Source organism: Mustela lutreola, chromosome 4, assembly GCF_030435805.1.
Source record: "Mustela lutreola isolate mMusLut2 chromosome 4, mMusLut2.pri, whole genome shotgun sequence".
Classification (NCBI taxonomy): Eukaryota; Metazoa; Chordata; class Mammalia; order Carnivora; family Mustelidae; genus Mustela; species Mustela lutreola.
In genome coordinates, this window is record NC_081293.1 from 196,746,428 (window position 1) to 196,765,139 (window position 18,712).

At 63.4% G+C, this 18,712-nt stretch overlaps 1 protein-coding gene across 2 annotated transcripts in view; it reads right to left on the reverse strand.

The window, feature by feature from the left end:
• Nucleotides 1–293: 293 nt before the first annotated feature.
• The window catches only part of KCNH2 (potassium voltage-gated channel subfamily H member 2), a 31,801-nt gene continuing 13,382 nt past the window's right edge, over nucleotides 294–18,712 (reverse strand). The window contains exons 3-15 of one of the 2 annotated variants that reach the window (XM_059172242.1): nucleotides 14,604–14,768; nucleotides 13,133–13,576; nucleotides 12,383–12,594; nucleotides 7,493–7,921; nucleotides 6,606–6,993; nucleotides 6,067–6,266; nucleotides 5,382–5,634; nucleotides 4,024–4,217; nucleotides 3,683–3,782; nucleotides 2,829–3,101; nucleotides 2,570–2,756; nucleotides 2,099–2,276; nucleotides 294–853 (exon numbers count right to left, since the gene is read on the reverse strand). In XM_059172242.1, coding sequence (XP_059028225.1) covers nucleotides 704–853; nucleotides 2,099–2,276; nucleotides 2,570–2,756; nucleotides 2,829–3,101; nucleotides 3,683–3,782; nucleotides 4,024–4,217; nucleotides 5,382–5,634; nucleotides 6,067–6,266; nucleotides 6,606–6,993; nucleotides 7,493–7,921; nucleotides 12,383–12,594; nucleotides 13,133–13,576; nucleotides 14,604–14,768 — 3,173 coding nt within the window. In that variant the 3' untranslated portion in view covers nucleotides 294–703. Of the gene's footprint in view, nucleotides 854–2,098; nucleotides 2,277–2,569; nucleotides 2,757–2,828; nucleotides 3,102–3,682; nucleotides 3,783–4,023; nucleotides 4,218–5,381; nucleotides 5,635–6,066; nucleotides 6,267–6,605; nucleotides 6,994–7,492; nucleotides 7,922–10,501; nucleotides 10,907–12,382; nucleotides 12,595–13,132; nucleotides 13,577–14,603; nucleotides 14,769–18,712 lie in introns of those variants that run through there. The other variant, XM_059172243.1, reaches the window with a different exon arrangement.

Genomic DNA, 18,712 nt, shown 5'->3' on the forward strand with positions numbered 1-18,712 from the left:
CTGGCATGGCACTAGGATGACCTCTCTATTCAAAACAATCCAGGTGGTTCTTGGCTATCCTGAATCCAGGGCCACAGGAAGCAGGGCCCCCAAGATGCAGGAATCCCCAGAGGTGACCCGCATCAGCCCCCAGGGAACACTCTCTGTGCACGCTCCAGACAGCCCCTGCAGGCCCTGTGCACCCAGAGCCCCCGAGACCCCAGTGCGCGTGCACACACGAGTGCGAATGTGAACACGGGATACAGCGTGTGCCGAAGGGCCCCCCTCCCCCACTCAGCACTGCACGACTCTCCTCAGGATAATTATTTATTATTCATGGTCATCAGCATCTTCATTAATTATTCATATGATCCTTAATTATTATCCTTAACAATAAGAGCAGTAAATAGCAGAAAAGTCCTTGAGGTGCCTAAGGCCCAGGGCCGGGTGCCTCCGGGCAGTTAGACCAGCTAATGCCCCCAGGGCAGTTGGGGAGACCACAGACCCCCATCCACTGCCCGGCCCTGTCCCCTGCCCCTTCCCCTCCCGTGGGGGCCCAGGGGACTGCAGGCGGAGATGGTCCCGAGGGCTGGGGGAGGGGCCGTGCCTTCGCCTTCTTCTCCCCTTTCTTGGCCAGGGCCTCCCGGGCAGGGCCTCTGAGGGGAGGGGCCCAGGCAGTGCGCTGAACCCTGGGTGAGCCACGTGTCCACACCGGGCAGCCCCACTAACTGCCCGGGTCTGAGCCATGTCTGTGCAGGGGCTGGGAGGTGAGGGCCCCCAGCTGGCCCGGCAGGGAGAGGCGTCGAGGGGGACCATCTTGGGGGAGCTCTGGGGCCCCCGGGGGGAGCTCCTCGAACGCCATGAACTGGGAAACCTGCAGAGAACACAGCATGAGCAGAGGAGGGAGACCGCGGATGAGGCAGAGAGGACCAGGCGAATTCCGGGACAGAGGACGGGAGGACAGAGAGGGTGGGAGGGGCAGGGAGAAGGGCCAAGGCACACGGGCCGGCACCTGGGGCGTGAAGGGGAGGTGCCAAGGCTGCAAGCAGAGAAATGCATTCTCCGCGGGCAAGAGCCCAGCTGCGCAGCTGGGGGCCCAGGGAGCCATCCGTGACCCAGGGGGGCACTCCAGGCTGCAGCCACTCCCTTCCCCGGGGAACACAGCAGATGACTCCAAACCCAACCCAGAATACGGGGCCCTGAGTTGGGACAAAAAGAAATGAGGCTCCTTCCTCCCATCTAGAAAGAACTCGGGGACCTAGAAACAGAGGCAGGCTGGCGGCCAGGCCTCGGAAGGCCAGGGAGAGTGCCAGGGCAGGCGGGAGGGGTTTGCGGATGCTGATGAGTGTGCCGGGAGATCTCCGCGGGGGAGGCCGTGAAGGGAGACTGGCACGTTTGCTGACGTGGGCCCTAGTGTCTGCAAACAGGAGCAGGCAGCATATGGGAGGGGGAGCAGATGCCAGAGGAAGTGGGGAGCAGATCCCAGGCGACCTCTAGGAGCCAGAAGAGCCTCCTTCTTGGGGCCCAGGCACAGCTGTCTTGTCAGAAGACTGGGAACACACATGCCCACTCGGGAGAGGACAAAGGGCAACAGAGGCCCACTCCGGCAGAAGAGAGGAGATGCGGGCCAGAAGTGCTACCCTGGGGCTTAGCCAAAGCCCTCCAGACAGCCCTGCCAGGCAGCCAACGTGACAGCCACTGGTTGGCCACAGAGCCAGAACTGAGCAGCGCCCGTCACGGCAGGGAGCTCGGACCGTGTGGGCACGCAGCCCCATCACAGGGCGTCTGGTCCACCCAGCCCCCTCCTCGGGAGACCCCTCATGGCCATGACACAGACACCTTGAGTAGATCTGGTCATTCAGGTGACTCCTCTCAGCCTGCTGGTCTCCTCTGCCCCACTTTTGGGGGGCTTCGGCTTGGGGGGCTCTCCTGCCTTGCCCTGTGCCCACGGCTCCCCAGGAAGCCTGCCTTCAAGAGCGCCATCGGGGACGAGGGCAGAAATGGGGGCGGACGCCGCGGCCCAGGGCGGAGCCAGAGCCAGCAGAGCGGGTTTGGGGTGGAACTGGGGCGGAAGGCGAGGCCGGGGCGCCCTGGGCAGGGGCAGGGCCTTGGAACTTACCTGAGAAAGCGAGTCCAGGGTGAGGGTAGGGACGGGGCTCACAGGCAGCAGGGAGGCGGCGGAGGTGGGACCGGGCCCGGGGGTGGTCACAGCACTGTAGGCAGGTGGGACCAGAGTCATCTGTCTCTGTAACAGCTGCAGGACAGTGGCCATGTCTGCGCTCAGCCTGGTCTCCAGCCTGGAGCAAGAAGGAGGAGGTGCTCTGGCTCTCGGGGGTGGGGGCCCCTGACGGCTGGGACTCCGGGACCGCCCTATGGACCCGCCGGGGGGGGGGGGCCAGCCCAGCCTCCCTCCCCGCTCTAGGGGTGCGGCCTGGGTCTCGGCACCCAACGGAAGGAGAAGGTCAAGGCGGCGCACACACAGAAAGGCCCACCCAGCACACACCCTCCCTTCGCCGCGTCACACTGCGGGGACCCCCCGGTCACACCCAGCCCACCCAGCCCACCCCTCCACACCAGGAGCCGGCCTCACCTGTGGAGCTGCCTCTGAAGGGCATCCAGCCTGCTCTCCACGTCGCCCCGGGACCTCCGGCAGGGGCTGGAGAGGGGGATGTTCAGGAGGCTGGGGGTCGGGGCAGGGCAGCGAGGCAGTTCCTGGTACTGGCGGCCCCGGCTGTCCCCCCAGAAGCTGAAGATGTTGGACACTCCTGAGAAGGCCCCTGGAGCCAGAGAACTGAGTTGAGCTCGGTCAGCTGCCACGCCCCGCCCACCCGAGATGGCCCTTACCCTACCTGACAGCGGGTTACAAGTGTCACTGCTCTTCTCACCGTCCTCCGTCAGGGGCTCCCCACCCGGCGGCTCTCCGGGGGGCCTGGGGCTGGAGAAGGGCACCAGGCGGAGGGGGCTGGAGCTGCGGCCTGGGCCCTCATCCTCACTGCTCTCAGGGCTGGAGGGGCCACTGGATGGGCTCTCCCCCCACGGCCCCCCTGGCCGGACCCGGCTACTCGGCCCTGCCCCCGCCCGGCCCGGCCCCAAGGCGGACACCTCCCCTGGCTGTTCCGGGTCTGTGGGAAACAGAGAACAGGCCTCAAAGAAGGAAGGAGGCACGAAGGGGTGGGGGGGGAGGGGAGGGGAGGGGACCAAGCAGGACTGGCAGAGGGCTGTGCTAGGACGCCCTGGGTTGTCCCTGGCTGTTTCTTCTGCCCTTTTCCCCACCTCAAGCGGACTGAGAGCTCCCGGAAGCGGGACCAGGTCGCCTCCGACCGCTGACTGCCCAAACACAGGCAGTGGCACTTATGGGCCCGGCTCTCGGAGACCCCCGTCTCTGGCCCCTCATCCCCCTCTGCACTGTGTCCTCCCCCCAACATCAGTTCAAGGCAGCGCCAGCCACCTGAGGCCCAAAGCAGCTGAGGCCAGCACTCCCCGCCCGGGGCTTCCCGGAGGAGGTGCCAGTTCAAATGGACATTAGAGAACGGACAGCGTTTGGGCAGCTGGGGTGAGAGTGGGGAACACTGAAGTTAGGGGTGCAAAAGTCTGCAAGGCCAGGTGCAGTGGACACTGACCGAAGGACTCCATGCTCCGCCCCCCTCCCTCCTCACCTGGACCCCGCCCACCGCTCCCCGCCCCCGCCCCGCCCCCGCCTCACCCTTGTCGGTGCGCCTGCGGAAGGACAGCTTGCGCTTGCGCTGTCTGTTGAAGCCGCCCTCCAGCTCCCCGCTGCCAGGAGACCCGGGGATCATGTTGGTCTGGAACCAAAAGCAGTGTCAGGTCCCTTCTGCACCCACCTGCCTTGCCCGGATCAGCCCACACCCCCTCATTAACATAGCAAGTGAGGCCCCGAGCTCCTGGCACAGATGTCACTTCTGCCCTAGAAGGAAAGCTCAGTGACGCTGGGACGCCATCTGACAGGTGGGGAAAGAAGCCGGAAGAGGTCACGCAGTTGGGGGCGGCCACCAGGGTGCAGCCTGCTCAGGGCAGCCCACTCACGTCCCGCAGGTTGAAGGTGATCTCCAGGCTGGACCAGAAGTGGTCAGAGAACTCAGGGTACATGTCCAGCACCTCCAGCAGGTCATCCCGGTGGATCTTGTGTAGGTCGCAGTAGGTGAGGGCCCGCACATCGCCATTGGACTTGCCAGGCCGAGCATACAGGTTTAAAGGCTCTCCAAAGATGTCATTCTTCCCTGGAGGCCACCAAGAGTGGGGGTTCAGCCCCTGGGCAGCATCACAACCAAAAGGCACCTGTCTTCCCAGTCTTCCTATCCCGGACTGGGGGCTGAGGGCCTCCCCTCAGTCTGAGCACCCACCCACCAGCCCCTGCCCCCACAGCCAGGGAAGCGTCCACCAGCCACATCTTCCCGCCTGCGCCCAAAGGCGGGACTTGTGAGGCACGAGGGGAGGCGGGGAGAGAGTGTGCTTCTCCTTGCCTTCCAGTACTGCAAGCAGCCAGCGGGACCAGCCTGGAAAGCCCACTCTACCCTCGGTCCTGGCCTCCTTGGGTTCTAAGCCCACTTGTATCTTGTATCCACCCTCCAAACCCCACGTCCTAAACCCCCTCCTGGCCAATCACTGTGCCCTCGGTGTTCTTCAAGCTTAGATCCTAACACAGTGGGGAAACAAGACCAACATTTTGTGTATAGCACAGCGCAGCTGACCACAACACCCAGCAGGTAACCCCAGAATGTGTCACACGTGGCGGCACATTGTGAGGTGAAACGTTGGTTTTAGTTATGTCTGGGATGTCTGCGGAATGAGTACAGGTGTTCGTGCTGAACTGAGAAATAGACATGGAGTATGGCCCATTGCGATGCCTCTGCCCTAAGGCGCAGCTGTCCAGGGCCAAGGGAAGGACAGGCGGAGGGCAGAAGTCCCTGCCGGGCACCCCTGCCCTGTGTACAGATGGGACAGAAGGTTAGGAAGAGAAGGGAAGAGGGGCAAGTCTCCCTTCGCTTTGGAGATGGTGAGCACTTGGCTGGGCTGTGCCACATGAGGCTGCGGGAAACTCAGTAAATTTCCTTAGTAAAGTCGGATGCTTAACCTCCCTTTACTGCCCACGTAGGAGTAACCGGTTTGGTCCTGCCTTCAAAGGCAGCAAGAGTGTTGAGGGGGAACAGAATCCAAGAACCCCCCAAGTTCAGCAGCCCCACCCCATGCGGGGCTCCTCTTCCCTCTCCCCCTTGGAGGGCCTAGGCTTTGACGAATTAAAGGAACTCAAGGTCCCTGCAGGCAGGCCTGGGTCCACAGCCCCAACAACTGTCCCCTCGAGGAGTTCAGACCTCTTCAGGCCTCAGTAGGCCCTTCCCGCCCAGTACTGGGTCCCCCCACAACACCCGTACCCAGCGCCGTACCCAGGATGGCCACGACGACGTCCCCCCGGAGGATCTCAATGGAGCCCCGGGAGATGAAGTAGAGCGCGGTGAGCAGGTCCCCGGCGTGCACCAGCGTGTCCCCTGGTGGTGCGTGTGTCGTCTTGAACTTCATGGCCAGGGCCCTCAGGCAGCCCTTGGTGGCCCCTCGGAAAGGTTTGCAGTGCTGGAGCAGCGAGCGGTTCAGATGCAGACAGATGTCCGCCTGCAGGCACTCGGGGAAGCCTTTCAGCACCTGGGGGCGGGGGCCAGGCTCAGCACCCTAGCTTCGGGCGCCCAGCCCAAGACCCTGGGAGGAGCACCAGAGGGTCCATCCCTTCTAGCCAAGTGCCCGTGAGGATGACCCGCCCTGCTGCTCTCAGCCTCCATTTTTTTGGGTAAAATGTCGAGACCCATCCCTGCCTGGGGCTGTTGGAAGGTTTCAAAGCCTCGCCTCTGTGCAAGGGTCTGCTCTGGCCTGCCCTGCGGCAAGAGAGCTCTGGCAAGCGAGCTCCATCATCAGAAGGAGGAGAATGCCTCTCCCAGGGGCCCTCACAGTGCTAACTGGGACCCCCGAATGGCAGAGTGTGCTGCTGTCAAGGGTGCTCCGGCCCCGAGAGAAGTCCCACTGCGGCCTTGCTCCCTCCGGCCAGCCACCTCCAGCCCTCCTCGGAGTCCGGGGCCTCACCGCGTTCATATCGATGCCGTTGGTATAGGACCAGGCGTGCTGGAAATACTCCTCCAGCCGCTGGCGCAGGGGGTTGGGGATCTGGTGGAAGCGGATGAACTCCCGCACGCGGAGCATCTGCGTGTGGTAGCGGGCGGTGCCCGAGTACAGCCTCTGGATGATGGCGGACACGTTGCCAAAGATGCTGGCGTACATGAGGGCTGGGGACGGGGCGGGGGGGAGCGGGCGTCAGCACAGGGACCCTGCCCGCCCCTGCCCCGGGTCAGGGACACACGCAGTCACAGCTCCGCCTGAGCACACACAAGAGCTGCACAAACACAGAAGCCCAGGTCCACGCGCCCTGGGGCTCTGCCTCATGCCCCAAACATGCCCCAAACTTGCCCCAATGGTCATCCCTGCTGCTTTCATGTCCCAGGGCCCCCCTCTAGCCCATGTGGCATCTCCCTCTCCTCCATCACAGGCTCCTCCCAGACTAGGCACCACACAACACCCCCAACACCTGCCGCTGTCCCGCCGCCCACCCCCAGGGACACACTCACAGCCAATGAGCATGACACAGATAGAGAAGATCTTCTCGGAGTTGGTGTTGGGGGACACGTTGCCGAAGCCCACGCTGGTGAGGCTGCTGAAGGTGAAGTAGAGGGCTGTGACGTACTTGTCCTTGATGGACGGGCCACCCAGGCCGCTGCTGTTGTAGGGTTTGCCGATCTGGTCCCCCAAGTTGTGCAGCCAGCCGATGCGGGAGTCCATGTGGGGCTGCTCCATGTTGCCGATGGCATACCAGATGCAGGCCAGCCAGTGCGCGATGAGCGCGAAGGTGCACATCAGCAGGAAGAGCACGGCCGCCCCGTACTCCGAGTAGCGGTCCAGCTTCCTCGCCACGCGCACCAGCCGCAGCAGCCGCGCCGTCTTCAGCAGCCCGATCAGCTGCGGGGGCGGGGGCGGGGCGGGGGGAGACCTTCAGTGTGGGGGCAAAGGAGGAGTCGGGGGGCGCTGCAGCCCTGGGGTCACTAGAGAAAGATCCCCAAACACTTCCTCCCAGAACCTTCTAATGACCGAAACACCCCCCATTCCCTAAGCCCGGCACAGGGTCCCATTAAGCCTTGCGCCAGCCCTGTGATGACACGGCTCATGGGGTCCCCCTGCTGAGAAGGGGACTCTGAAGGGTCCCACAGCCACCCTGAGGCACCTGGCCAGAACTGCCCCCGGTTCCCAGGCCACTTCTGTGTGATTTGAACATGGCGGCCGCTTTGGACAGACAGACAGAAGAAGGCAGCCCCTCTGGATCTGGTGAGTGGCTCCCATGGAAAGGGGTGGTGGCCACGGCTTAGCTGGGGCACCTACCGTGGCCCCCGTTCTCTCACTGCCTCCCCGTGCCCCTCCACCTCCCGCTGCCCTCCCGGCCTCTGCCTCCCGGCCAACCGACCTCCTCAGAGCCGGAGCCAAAGATAAGCAGGTCAAAGGGGATGGCGGCCACCATGTCGATGAGGAACCAGCCCTTGAAGTAGTGGACAGCGATGCGTCCAGGGTGGCTGACCACCTCCTCGTTGGCATTGACGTAGGTGGTGCGGAAGTTGATGAGGATGTCCACGATGAACATGATGTCCACGATGAAGTCCACCACGGCCAGGGGCTGGCAGGCATAGCCACAGTCGGGGGCCTGGGGGCCCTCCTCCGTCTCCTTCAGCAGGAAGGCAGCCGAGTAGGGTGTGAAGACGGCCGTGTAGATGACCAGCAGCAGGATGAGCCAGTCCCACACGGCCTTGAAGGGGCTGTAGTGCAGGATGGTCCAGCGGTGGATCCGCGGCGCCTGCAGCTTGTACTCGGGCAGCACGTCAGCACCCAGGGACAGGACCTGGACGGGCAGAGAGGGCAGAGGTGCCGGAGTGACGTACCCCTGGAGGCTAGTGCCGGGGATCTCCACAGTAGGAGTGGGCGTCATCTCTGCTGGGGCCTCCAGAGAAGAGACCAAGCCAGCAAGAGACTTCCTCCAGACCGAGGAAGGGAGACACCAGCAAGCGTTGGTCAGGAGACCAGTCCCTCAGCCAAGTGGCTATGGCCCCTGCCCACCTGGGGGCTCGGGTGCTACTCCTCTCCGACGCAGCTCACTTTGCAGCTCACGGGCCTACTGTCTGGTCACCTGAGCTCAGGACACCAGGCAGTCATACCCAGACCTACGGCTCTCCCCACCCCACCCACCCCATCCCAGTGATACACACCCATCCCCCTGGTTATAACTCCCGGAGAGGACCCTGCCCAACCCCCACCCCAAACACCACACACACACACACACACACACACACACACAGCACTCACAAGCACCATGATCCCAGCATAGAAAATGCTCCAAGCGCTAAGATTCCAAACCTGGGTGACAACCCTAGGAGGTATAATAACTTCAACACATAAAATGGTGGTGGGCACTGCTACTCCTGGGGGCCCAGGGAGTGAGAGGCTAAAGGTCCCCTTGCTGCTGGCCCAAAGGTACCAGCCACCCAGACTCAGGCCCCTTGGCTTCCCTGGAGGAGAGACCAAGGCACAGACCCCTGCCACCCCCACCCCCACCAAGCCCCTCTCCCCAGACCCAGGGCCGCCCTCAAGCTCTGCCCTCCCACATTCCTACAAAGGCCCACAGAAGCCCTAAGCCAGCCATAGACGTCCCTACATGAACACAGCCAGCGAACGTTCCCAAGTGTCCTACCCAGCTCTGCACAGGCTCAATAGTCAGGCGGAGGCAGGCCTGCCATCCCCACCACACGCCAGCAGCCGTGCCCTTCTCTTCCCAAGCAAAAACTAGGAAGAACCGAGGCCAGCTTTCCCACACTAGGCCAGAAGCCTGGCTGTCCCCTACTGTCTCCCCCTGCCCCCCGGAATCCTCCCCCACAGACATCTGACTCAACCCCCGACTCCGTCCCTAGGTCCTCCAGGCCTGGCACTGCCATCCCCAGGACACCCAGCCCAAGGCCTCACCCACACTGTTGAGAACCAAGGTTGCTGGCCTCACTCCAGGAAGTACTGTGAGCCCAGGCCCCACATCCTCACACCTCTGGGCCAGAAGAGTCAGGGTGGGTAGAACCCCCAAAGATGCCCATTCACACTCAAGCCAGGGATCCCCTGGACCCACCATCCCCTGGTGGACTGTTCGGAGAGCATCTCCTTAGAAGAAGTAACTGGAAGATAACACGGGCTATGGTTGGGGATTTGGCCACCCTGCGGGAGGCAAGGCAGGTCAGAGATATCTGATGACTGGGGAAGCAGCTGCAGTCAGGGGAGGGGAGGGAGCATGGGGGCTTCCAGGCCCCCACTTCTCCCTGCCTTCAGCCCAAGCTACTTGCTCCTTAAGGCAGAGAGCGAGAGCCAATGGCTTTTCAGGGGTCAAGTGAGGACTAAAGAAAGAACCAGCCAGGGCCCCCAAGGACAAGGAGGGCAGAAGGTAGCTGCCCCTGGACGGGGCTCCTCCCCAAGCCTGAGAAGCCAAGCCCCCTGGGGACTGTGTTGGACCACACCCCTGGCACCACCCTGGCACGACCCTGCCCCTCCCCAAGTCTGCACCAGCAAGACCAGCACAATGCCCCTGCTCAAATGCACACTCAGGGGACACACCTGGGACTCAAGACCTGGATCCACAGACCCCCTCCAACAGGGGCCAGGCTGTGCTCGGCAACCACCAGTTCACTGCATGGCCTTGGCCCAGATTTGCAACCCCTACCCTGACTTCTGGTCCCACAGAATACTGAAGCTTATTTCAGCCAAATCCTGGGTCGTCACCCGTGGGTAGGATTCTCCTCCACCACCCCCCATACACATACCTATTCCCTGGCTGGGAGGCGTGCAACACAGCCACCCGCCCCTAGGAAGAGGTGACCCAGGTGGCTGAGCTCAGCCTGCCCTCACCACCATCCGGTGGCCCCTGATTCCACAAACTGCTCAGCCTCAGCCTCCAAATCGGGACCCCTGAACCAGCCCGAGCCTCTCTCCCTACCGCCCCGTGTCCAAGCCAGCACCTGGTGGGGAGCTTTAGGGACCCGGAACTTTTCTGGCAGCCTCTCACCGGCCCCCCGTGCTTCTCTCCTCCCCGTTCGCCCACCGTCACCCTCTCTGGGCACGCATTTCATTCCTGTTCTCCCTCTCTTTTTGTATTTGGAGCCAGGACTGTGCGCCACAGAAGCCATGGAAGAAAGGAAGCCCCGGCAAGAAAAACACTGTCCACCCAGGCCCAGCAGGCCTGGATGAGAGCGAGCAGGGCCCAGCAGTGGGATGAGCAGAGCTGCGGACCCCACGGCTCCCCAGACTGACCTGCTTCTCAGAAGCCCTCTCCCAGCCCAGCCCAGGAGCCAGAGCCCTCCAGGCTGCACCCAACTTGCCAGTGCCTGTCTGGGTACCCCAGCCCAGGGAGGGAAGGGGGAAGTGGCTGGGGGTAGAGGGGGTCACCTACCTCCTGGGCCACCAGGCTGGAGATGCGCACGGCCCGCCTCACCCGGCCCTTCTGGGCCCTGGGCTGCAGAGCCCCTGTCCTGCTTGCCTTCCCTGCTGGGGCCGCCATGGAGGACTTGGCTCCCCCCAGCCTGCCTGCCCTGGAGCCCAAGGGCCCGGCCAGTGCCTCACCTGCACCCCAGCAGCAGTCCCAGCCCAGGCTGCACCCCAGAGGTTGGCGGCCTGGCTTCCAGGACAGCCTCTGGCATGAAGCCAGGGTCGCTGGGGCTGGGCCCCAGGGCCAGGGTCACCCTGGCAGTGAGTGTGGACAACAGCCCTCCTGGCTCGGGCTGCCCATGGCCCCCCAGTGCGGGCCCCGCTGCCAGGGTGCCGCTCTCTGCCCGCCGCCAGCCCAGCAGCAGCGCCGCGGTCGGAACCTCGGCTCCTCGGCCGGCCCCTCCTCCCAGGTCCCCACCCCCACCCTGCCACACTGGGCTCCCCCGCCCCGCCTCGTGCTGGCCAGCGGCCCCCTCCCCCGCAGCCCGATCAGGGCTCCTGCTGCAGCCGCTCCCGCAGCCCATGCCCCTCCCCCTCCCCCGGCAGCCAGGCCTGTCACCGCAGATTAATGGTCTCCCCGACACCCCCGCCCCGCCGGTCCAGTGCCCAGCCAGCCAGAGTCAGACAGACACCCAGAGATGGAGAGACCGCCTGGTGACAGGCAAAGCCAGGAACGCACACGCGTGCTACCGCCCAGGACCACGCCAAGACCACACCACGAAAGGCACACGCTGCAGGCCCGGGAGCGGGGCACACACCCGGGGCTCCAGGTGGGAAGAGGGGCAGAGGCAGGAGGGGGAGCGAGGTAGGCAGCCAGACAGGGGGCCTGGGGTGAGGGGAAACATTCTGGAATCAAGGCCAAGGGGCTGGAGACCTGGCAGGAGCCCAGTGAGCCAGAGGCAGCGGGAGCAGGGCCAGGAGGAGGGCCGAGGAGGCTGGCAGCGACCACAGGAGCGAAAGGGGGCCGCGCCCTCACTCAGGCCAGCTCAGGGTGCGGCCGTGCAAGGGGCAGGAGGGAGCCACAGAGACTGAGGCTCAGGAGGTGTGGGACAGCGGCCCCCGCAGTCCCGGGCTCCTCCACCACTGCAGGGATGCCCACTCCTGACCCACGCCCAAGGCCAGGACATCAAGAATGAGTGGGAATGGACTGGCGGTGCAAGCGAGCCTGCTGCCGGGAGGGGACAGGAGACCAGCCTGGTGGTGGTACCAGGCAACGCCTCCAAAGGCGGGCAGTCTTCTCTGGACCGGGATTTGGGGACCTGGTCCCTCTGTGTCTGTGCACCCCCAATCATACACTCCCCATGGTTTAGGGACAGGCCGGGTACCTCCCAGCCATTCTGGCGCTAGCACAGGACCCCCACCCTCCACCTAGCTTATCACATTGGCCTAGAAGAATCAGGGACCATAGTCTTAACCTCCATGGCCCCTTCTAATCTGAAATCTTCATAGGTCTGCCTCTACCCTACCCCACGCTTCCTTCACCACGCCCTGTGAGCAGACCCCATCACACCCCCGGGGACTGCCTTCTCTGGCCCACCCCGCCTCCCCTGCCCGGTCCTCCCTGTGCCCCATCGACCTGTTCTCGGTATCTGGTCTGGCCCAAGTTCCCTTCCCAACCTCTGCTCCCCTGCGGTCCCCCTTTCTCAAGACCTTTTGGACTTGTTCTCTCTTACCTCAGCTCTGAAACCCTCTCCCCCCCTCCAGCCAGTGGGTCTGCCGACCCTCCAGAGGCCATTAGTGACCAGACAGACCAGACCCCCCCCGTCACCCCACTTTGACCACAGCCCACTCCCACCCCTATAAGCTCCTCCAAGGTGAGAGGAAAGTCAGGGAGCCAAGTGCCTACCTGCGTGACCTTCTCGGTGACGTTGTGGGTCCGCTCCTTTATCTTGGGGGCTATGATCTCCCGGTCACTGGTGGGTGAAGCCAGGAAAGGGTCCCCCTTGAGGTCCACAAAGTTGAGGGTGATTTGGGGAATCTTGCTAATGGTGCGGTAGCGCACAAGGTCGGAATCAGACGTGGAGTTAAGCAGGCCTCCGCGCAGGGGGTGCATGGCCCCTGGAGTGGAGGGGAAAATCGGGTCAGGGGGTGCGGGGGCGCACCGCCAGAGGGTGGAGGGGAAAGCCAAGTCCGGGGAACAGGCTGAGGTGGAGACCAGGCCCTGTGTGAACTAGGCCACGGGACACCATGAGTCAATGAGGCCAACTCAGGAGACAGGCGGAAGGAGAGGGAGGAAGAAGATCCTCCATCGGGTCTGACCCACAGCACTGGGTGCCGGCCAGAGGGCCAGGTGGGACCAGGACCCGGAGGCCTCTCCGGCCCTTCACACGTGCCCCACCGCCATCCCCACTCCGGGCCACCCTGGGCCAGCCGCTCCACCAGCCAGCAAAGACTGTGAGTGGAAGAATGTAACGGGATGAATGGACATTTAATGGAGTAAAAGGCCACTTAATGGGATTAAGTAAGTGCTTAATGGGATTTCCATCTCCCGGCCTGGGTGGCTGGGGCTGAGAGGGGGAAGCTGGGGGCCCAACAGGGCAGGCCCCGGTGGGGAAGCGGCGGGGCAGTTTCCCCCACAGGGCTCCCGGGCCCTCACCGGTGCTGGCGTGGCGCGGTGGCGGGGGCAGCCCTGCGCGCATAGCTTCGATGTCATCGGCCGACGAGGCGCGGCGCACGCTGGCGCAGCTCTCCCGGGAGCGCGTCCGGGGCAGGCTGCAGCTGGAGCCCGACGCGTCGGGGTTGAGGCTGTGAGCCCGGGGAGACGGGTGCGGCTCGGGCGCACCGGCCGGCGGGGAGCCGGGGCCCACCAGCGCGCGCCGCTCCTCTGCCGGCCCCAGCCCCGCCACGTGGTTGTCCATGGCCGGCACCTCGTCCAAGGCCAGTGACTCGCGGCTAGGCGCCGCTGCCGGTGTCAAGTCCACGTCCACCACCACAGCCCCTGGGGCGCCCGTACTGCCCGCCCCGCCCTGCCGCGCGGAGGAGTCCCGAGCGGTCAAGGCCAGCAGCGCAGGGAGCTTCAGGCGGAAGGTCTTGGCTCGGCCTGCGGAGAGAGGAGAGGCATGTGACCACTGTCAGGAGAGCAGCCCACAGCAGGGAAGCCTGGGTGCGGGGCCCCAGCCACCGACCAACGGGAGGGAGGTGGAGGGGTTGGGGAGGGAGCCCTGGCAGCCGGCACCCCTTCACCCCAACTCTGGTTGTACTGAACCCAAGTCTCAAAGGACCTCCAGAATACAATCTTATCTGAGACTCTGACAATAATTAACTACCATTTCTTGAACCTCGCAGGTCATGGTGGGCTCAACATAAACTATGCTCAGCTCTTACAACCGGGCAGGTGGGTGTCGTATCCCCAGTTTAGACTCAAGTTGCGAGATGTGCTAGAGGTCACCCGGTAAAGGGCACGGCCTGCATTTGCATGGAGGATTAACGTCATGGCCTTCAGGCCAAACCCCAATGTAGGAGCTTGAGAAACCGAGAGCTGGAACCTTTTGCCAAGACTCTGAGGGGAAATTAAAATTCAACCCAAAAAGGACATCATGGAGGAAGGGGGAGCTTCTGTGTCAGAGGAGAACGCGACAGGGCCTCCCTGACTCTAGGCAGGGTGTGTGCTCCCTTCAAATCCTCTTCCTAAAGCCAAGGCCAGAGCAGGGAGCAGGTCAGTCCAGGAGCAAGGACTGCGGGACAGAAGCAACACAGGGAGCAGGAGCGGCGTCCCAGAGAGACACAGTGTTCTGAGCAGGGGAGCCACTCCGAGGTGGCCAGAGCCATGTGGGGAGGCTGAATCCCCCATTCCTGGGGCTCAATACAGGACCAGTCCAGGAACCCAAGCGGGTGGGGGAGCAGCTAGGAAACCAGGTAGAGTCCTGTCCCAAGGACCTGAGAATCTAGGCTCAATCCGTCACCCCACTCATCTGTCCATCCCAAGCCAGACGGGACTGGGCCATATCCCTGGTGTTCTCTCCCCAGCCTCTGAAAGGAGTACCCCCCAGTACCCCTTCCTGCAGAGCACTGGCCTTGGGGAGCCTCAAGGCCTCGGGAAAGGGACCTGAGAGCACGGCTGCACTCACCTGGGGCCAACCAGCTGCTGGGGGGGCCACGGTGATTGGTGTCTCGGACCGGGGAACCCACCATGTCCTTTTCCATCACCACCTCGAAGTTGAGGATGAACATGATGACGGCGCCATCTTCATTCTTCACGGGCACCACGTCCACCAGGCACAGGAAGCAGCTCCCTGCAAGCCGAGGACATGGCCGCTGTGGCACTCGGAACAGGTCCCTGCCTGCGCCACGGCCCCCACCGCCATTGCCGGGCCCCTCCTCCTCGTCGTCTCCTGCCCGGGCCCCTCCTTGGGCCATGGGCCTGCCTCTCGGAGCTCCTGCCCTCCGTCTGCCCACTCCAGTGTGCTGCTCCTTGTCAGGGCCTCTCTGCTCGCCCCTCCTTCGCCTCTTGGTCTTTCCTTGCTGTCCCTCGTGCCAGGCAGTCTAGCACCCCAGGGAAGGCCGCAGACTTCAGGCCCAGGACCTCTGGGCTCCCGTTCCGGCTCTGCTTCGTCCCTCATGGTTTTTCCTCCCCCTCCCTTAATGACTGAGCCTCCCTGGGCCACCTCTCCCACCCCTCTGAAATGGGAATAACAATCACTCGTTCTCAAGGAGTTGTGAAGAGGAAACGAGTCTAGGGCAAGGCCCGGTGTGGCCAGGACACGATAGAGGGACTGGCAGTCCCTCCGTCCCCACATCAGGCTGGGCCACTCCACTGCAAGCTGGGTGCAGAAGCTGAGGACAATCTCGAAACCGCAGGCACAATTTGGTATCGCCACCATTGCCAAGCGTGTGATTTTGTGTTTCACAAAAGGATTGATCTATGATATATAGAAATAAAGTGATCTTTAAACAAAGAATTGAGAAGCACTGCTTCTACAACTTCCCATCATTTTTCTCTCTTGTTCCTTGACTTTTTTCTTCCCCTCCCATTCTCTCTCTCTCTCTGGCCACCAGAGCCCCTATTAATACCAGGTGAGGTCAGTCGCCCAGGCTAAACGCACCCAGTCCACCTCTGCTCCTTGTGCAGAGCACCGTCCCCTCACCGCTTTCTCTGTCGCTTTCTGAAAGTGACCCTGGCACTCTCAGCCTCTGCCTAAGGCCCAGCTCAGAACCCCTACCTACAGGAAGCCCTCCTGGATGAAACAGCCTGTTCCTCCCTCTTTCTGGACCCCACAGGGACCAGACAAGTTCCTCATCTCCCTCTCTTTCTAGGGCAGAGACTTCTTTCCTTGCTTTGGCTCCCCCGTGCTCATCTGTCTTCTCTGAACTGTAGGGGCCTTACTCCCCGGGTCTGCCACCCCTCTGAAGGGCCCAGCACCTAGACCCATGCCCCAGGGAGCAGGCCCTGGCAGCGGCTGTGAGGGACAGGGTAGTGGGGAAGGGGTCAAGAAGGGGAAGGGCATGTGGGTGCTGAACTGAGGCCAACAAACTCGGGGCTGTCAGCCTTGGACTTGGGCTAGTGCTTGATGCCCACCAGCAAGGCCCTGGGCGCTGAGCCTCAGCTGAGCAGGCCAGGTGCAAAGGGCATGAGTCCTCCCTGGCTTGGGGAGGCCAGGAGAGGCAGGCAGATCGGCACTTCTAAGGGCTGTGGGATGGAGCTAGCAGAAGGAGATCCTCTGAAACCAACTGGGACAGGACAGCATGGGGTTGAGGGGGGCTGGGCCAGAGGAGGGGCTGGCCAGGAACTCTCCGCCCCACCCCAAAGCCCTTCCACTCACCGCATCCCGGCCCTCCAGGCTTGGCCTGTGAGACCTGAGCTGGGGGCTTTGTCAGGGTCTCCCTCCAGCAGCTGTCCCCTGACCTCCGGCCTCTGACATGGCCTGGCTGAAGCCAGGCTGTGGTGCTGGGGCCGCTGGGGCCGGGCCCAGCTGGAGACTGTTTGGCACCCACACAGCCCGCCTAGAGTTTATGCCCTAATATGGTGATGGCCGGCAGCGGCCTGAACAGGGACTGGCCCTCATCAGGACTAAGGAGAGGCCAGAGACCAGGAAACCTGAGCCCTGGAGACCCCCAAAACCCACCCCTGGCACCCCCAGTGATCCAGGCCCTGATTCCCCTTCCTCACAAGGAAACTGGTCTCAGAAAACTCCACGAGTCTGGAACCCAAATGAGCCCAACCCTTCAGGCTGGCCTGGGGATTCTGTCCCCAGCACAGAGCCCCAGAAGTCTGAATCCCAGCCCTCAAGGGCCATGCCCGCTCCGTTCAGGCCTCTCTGCCTTCTGCACCGCAGGGAGCCCGGGACCCTGGGATCCTGAACTGCCACCCCGCCTGCCAGGGCTGCAGAATCTCCAGCCCCGAGCCCCCCTGCGGTACCGACCGGCTCCCCACTCCAGACGCACACTCACACGCGAGGCCCCCTTGGCCCTCTCCCTTCCTCCACATTCAAGGAATTTTTCCTTTCAAATAACCCTGTCGAAGCCCTGGTTATTCCAAAAATGTGAACTGGAGTCCTGCCTGAGGGCTGCGGGGCTGGGGGGTGGAGGGTAGGCTCCAGCTGCTATTTTCAGGGGGCCATGGAAGGAAGAAGGAGAGCCGGTGGCCCCAAGTCAGCCAGGACTCTCGGGCTCTGCCTCCCACTGCCCAGCCAGCTCAGCCGGGTCCTCCACGGACAGCCCCGTGACCCATCCCCAGCCGGAGCTGCCAGCGGTCCCCATCCCGTCACTGGCTGGCATGACGGGGGGGTGGGCGTCACTGAGGGCAGCTGAAGGTTTGACAGGACAGCCGGGCATCAGCACGGAGCGGATTGCAGCCGGTGTGTGGTGGGGCTCTGACCTTCGCCCAACTTCACGGCAGAGAAGAAATGACCAGAGTCGGCAGCTCAGCCGCCTCCTGGGGACCCCTGGGCTGGCGCTGCGCACACAGGACCAGACGGTACCTTGCCCTCCCCTAGCCCCGTGCCCACCTACCCCCAGGCCCTGCCTGTCGCTCTGCTCTGCTTCCTCTTCCGACCTCGGTGGGCCCCCAGGGCCGGCAGCTCCCCCTGAGCAGAGGCCGACAGGACCCAGAGCTGGGCTGGCCTGCAGTTCCGCCTAGAGCCACTCTGTGGCAGGCACGGCCCACGCTCCCGGGGCCACCGGCGCCCTGAGCAGCCAGGAAGGGACAAACTGGAGGGGAGAAGTAGGAAGCCCACACCGTCTGCACAGTCAGGTGGCCGCCGTTCATTGCTTCCGAATGACCTTGGGCAAGTCACCTGCCTTCCACGAGCCTCCGGGGGCTCCTTGGTGACACGGGAAGATCATGGCCACCCCACGGGGCTTGAGGGATGAATGGCACGACGTACGTGAAGTAGGAGCCGGGCCCCAGGGAAGGCTTGATAAATGGGAGGAGGAGGAAAGGGAGAGACCCCCCGGCCAGTCACATTGGCGCGGCTGACGCAGAATAGCCCGCTCACAGCCTCCCCAGCTGAAGACTCTGGAAGGTTGGGTGTCCAGCGTTCGCCTGCCTCCTGGAGCACAGGGCACCCCCAGCCCCTGTGGGGACGGACCCGAGGACCAGGGAGTCCACCGGTGAGTGACAGTCACCCTCTGACAGGCTCCTCTGTGCCCCGGGTCCTAATGGCCCGTGGAGGTTATGCAGCTCCCAGCAAGACATGAAGGAGAGAAGAAAAGGGGGTGGCGGGGGGGCGCGGCAAGTGCAGCAGGTACTGTCACCCACCAGAACACAACGCTGGCTTTCTTTCCCTGGTGCAACCCCACGCCCAGCAGGGCACCCAGGGGCAACATCCCTGCCCTGCACCCCAACCCATCCAAGGCTCCAGGCCCCCACCCACAGTCCCAAACCCCACTTCCCACTTCTGGGCACCCTGCCCTTGGCGTGGCTCCAGGTTCTGCTTCAACAGGGGCAGGCCTTATCATCCTGGGCGGCACGAGGAGGATGGGGAAAGGGAGGACTGCAAGTGACCCTGAGTGTCCTTGGACAGGCTCCTCAGGTCAGAGGCTCTGGCTGGTCATCTGTAAACCAGATGTCATCCCTGCTTTTTTGAGGGTGGCTTTTTGTCCCCAACAAATTCTCCCTGAGCACATGCATGTGAACATTTGGGGTGTCACGAACAAAACAACCCTAGCCCCTGCCCTCACTGAGTCAAGGACTCAGAAGGACCCGAGTTCCGAGCCCAACATGAGATGGGGGAGGACA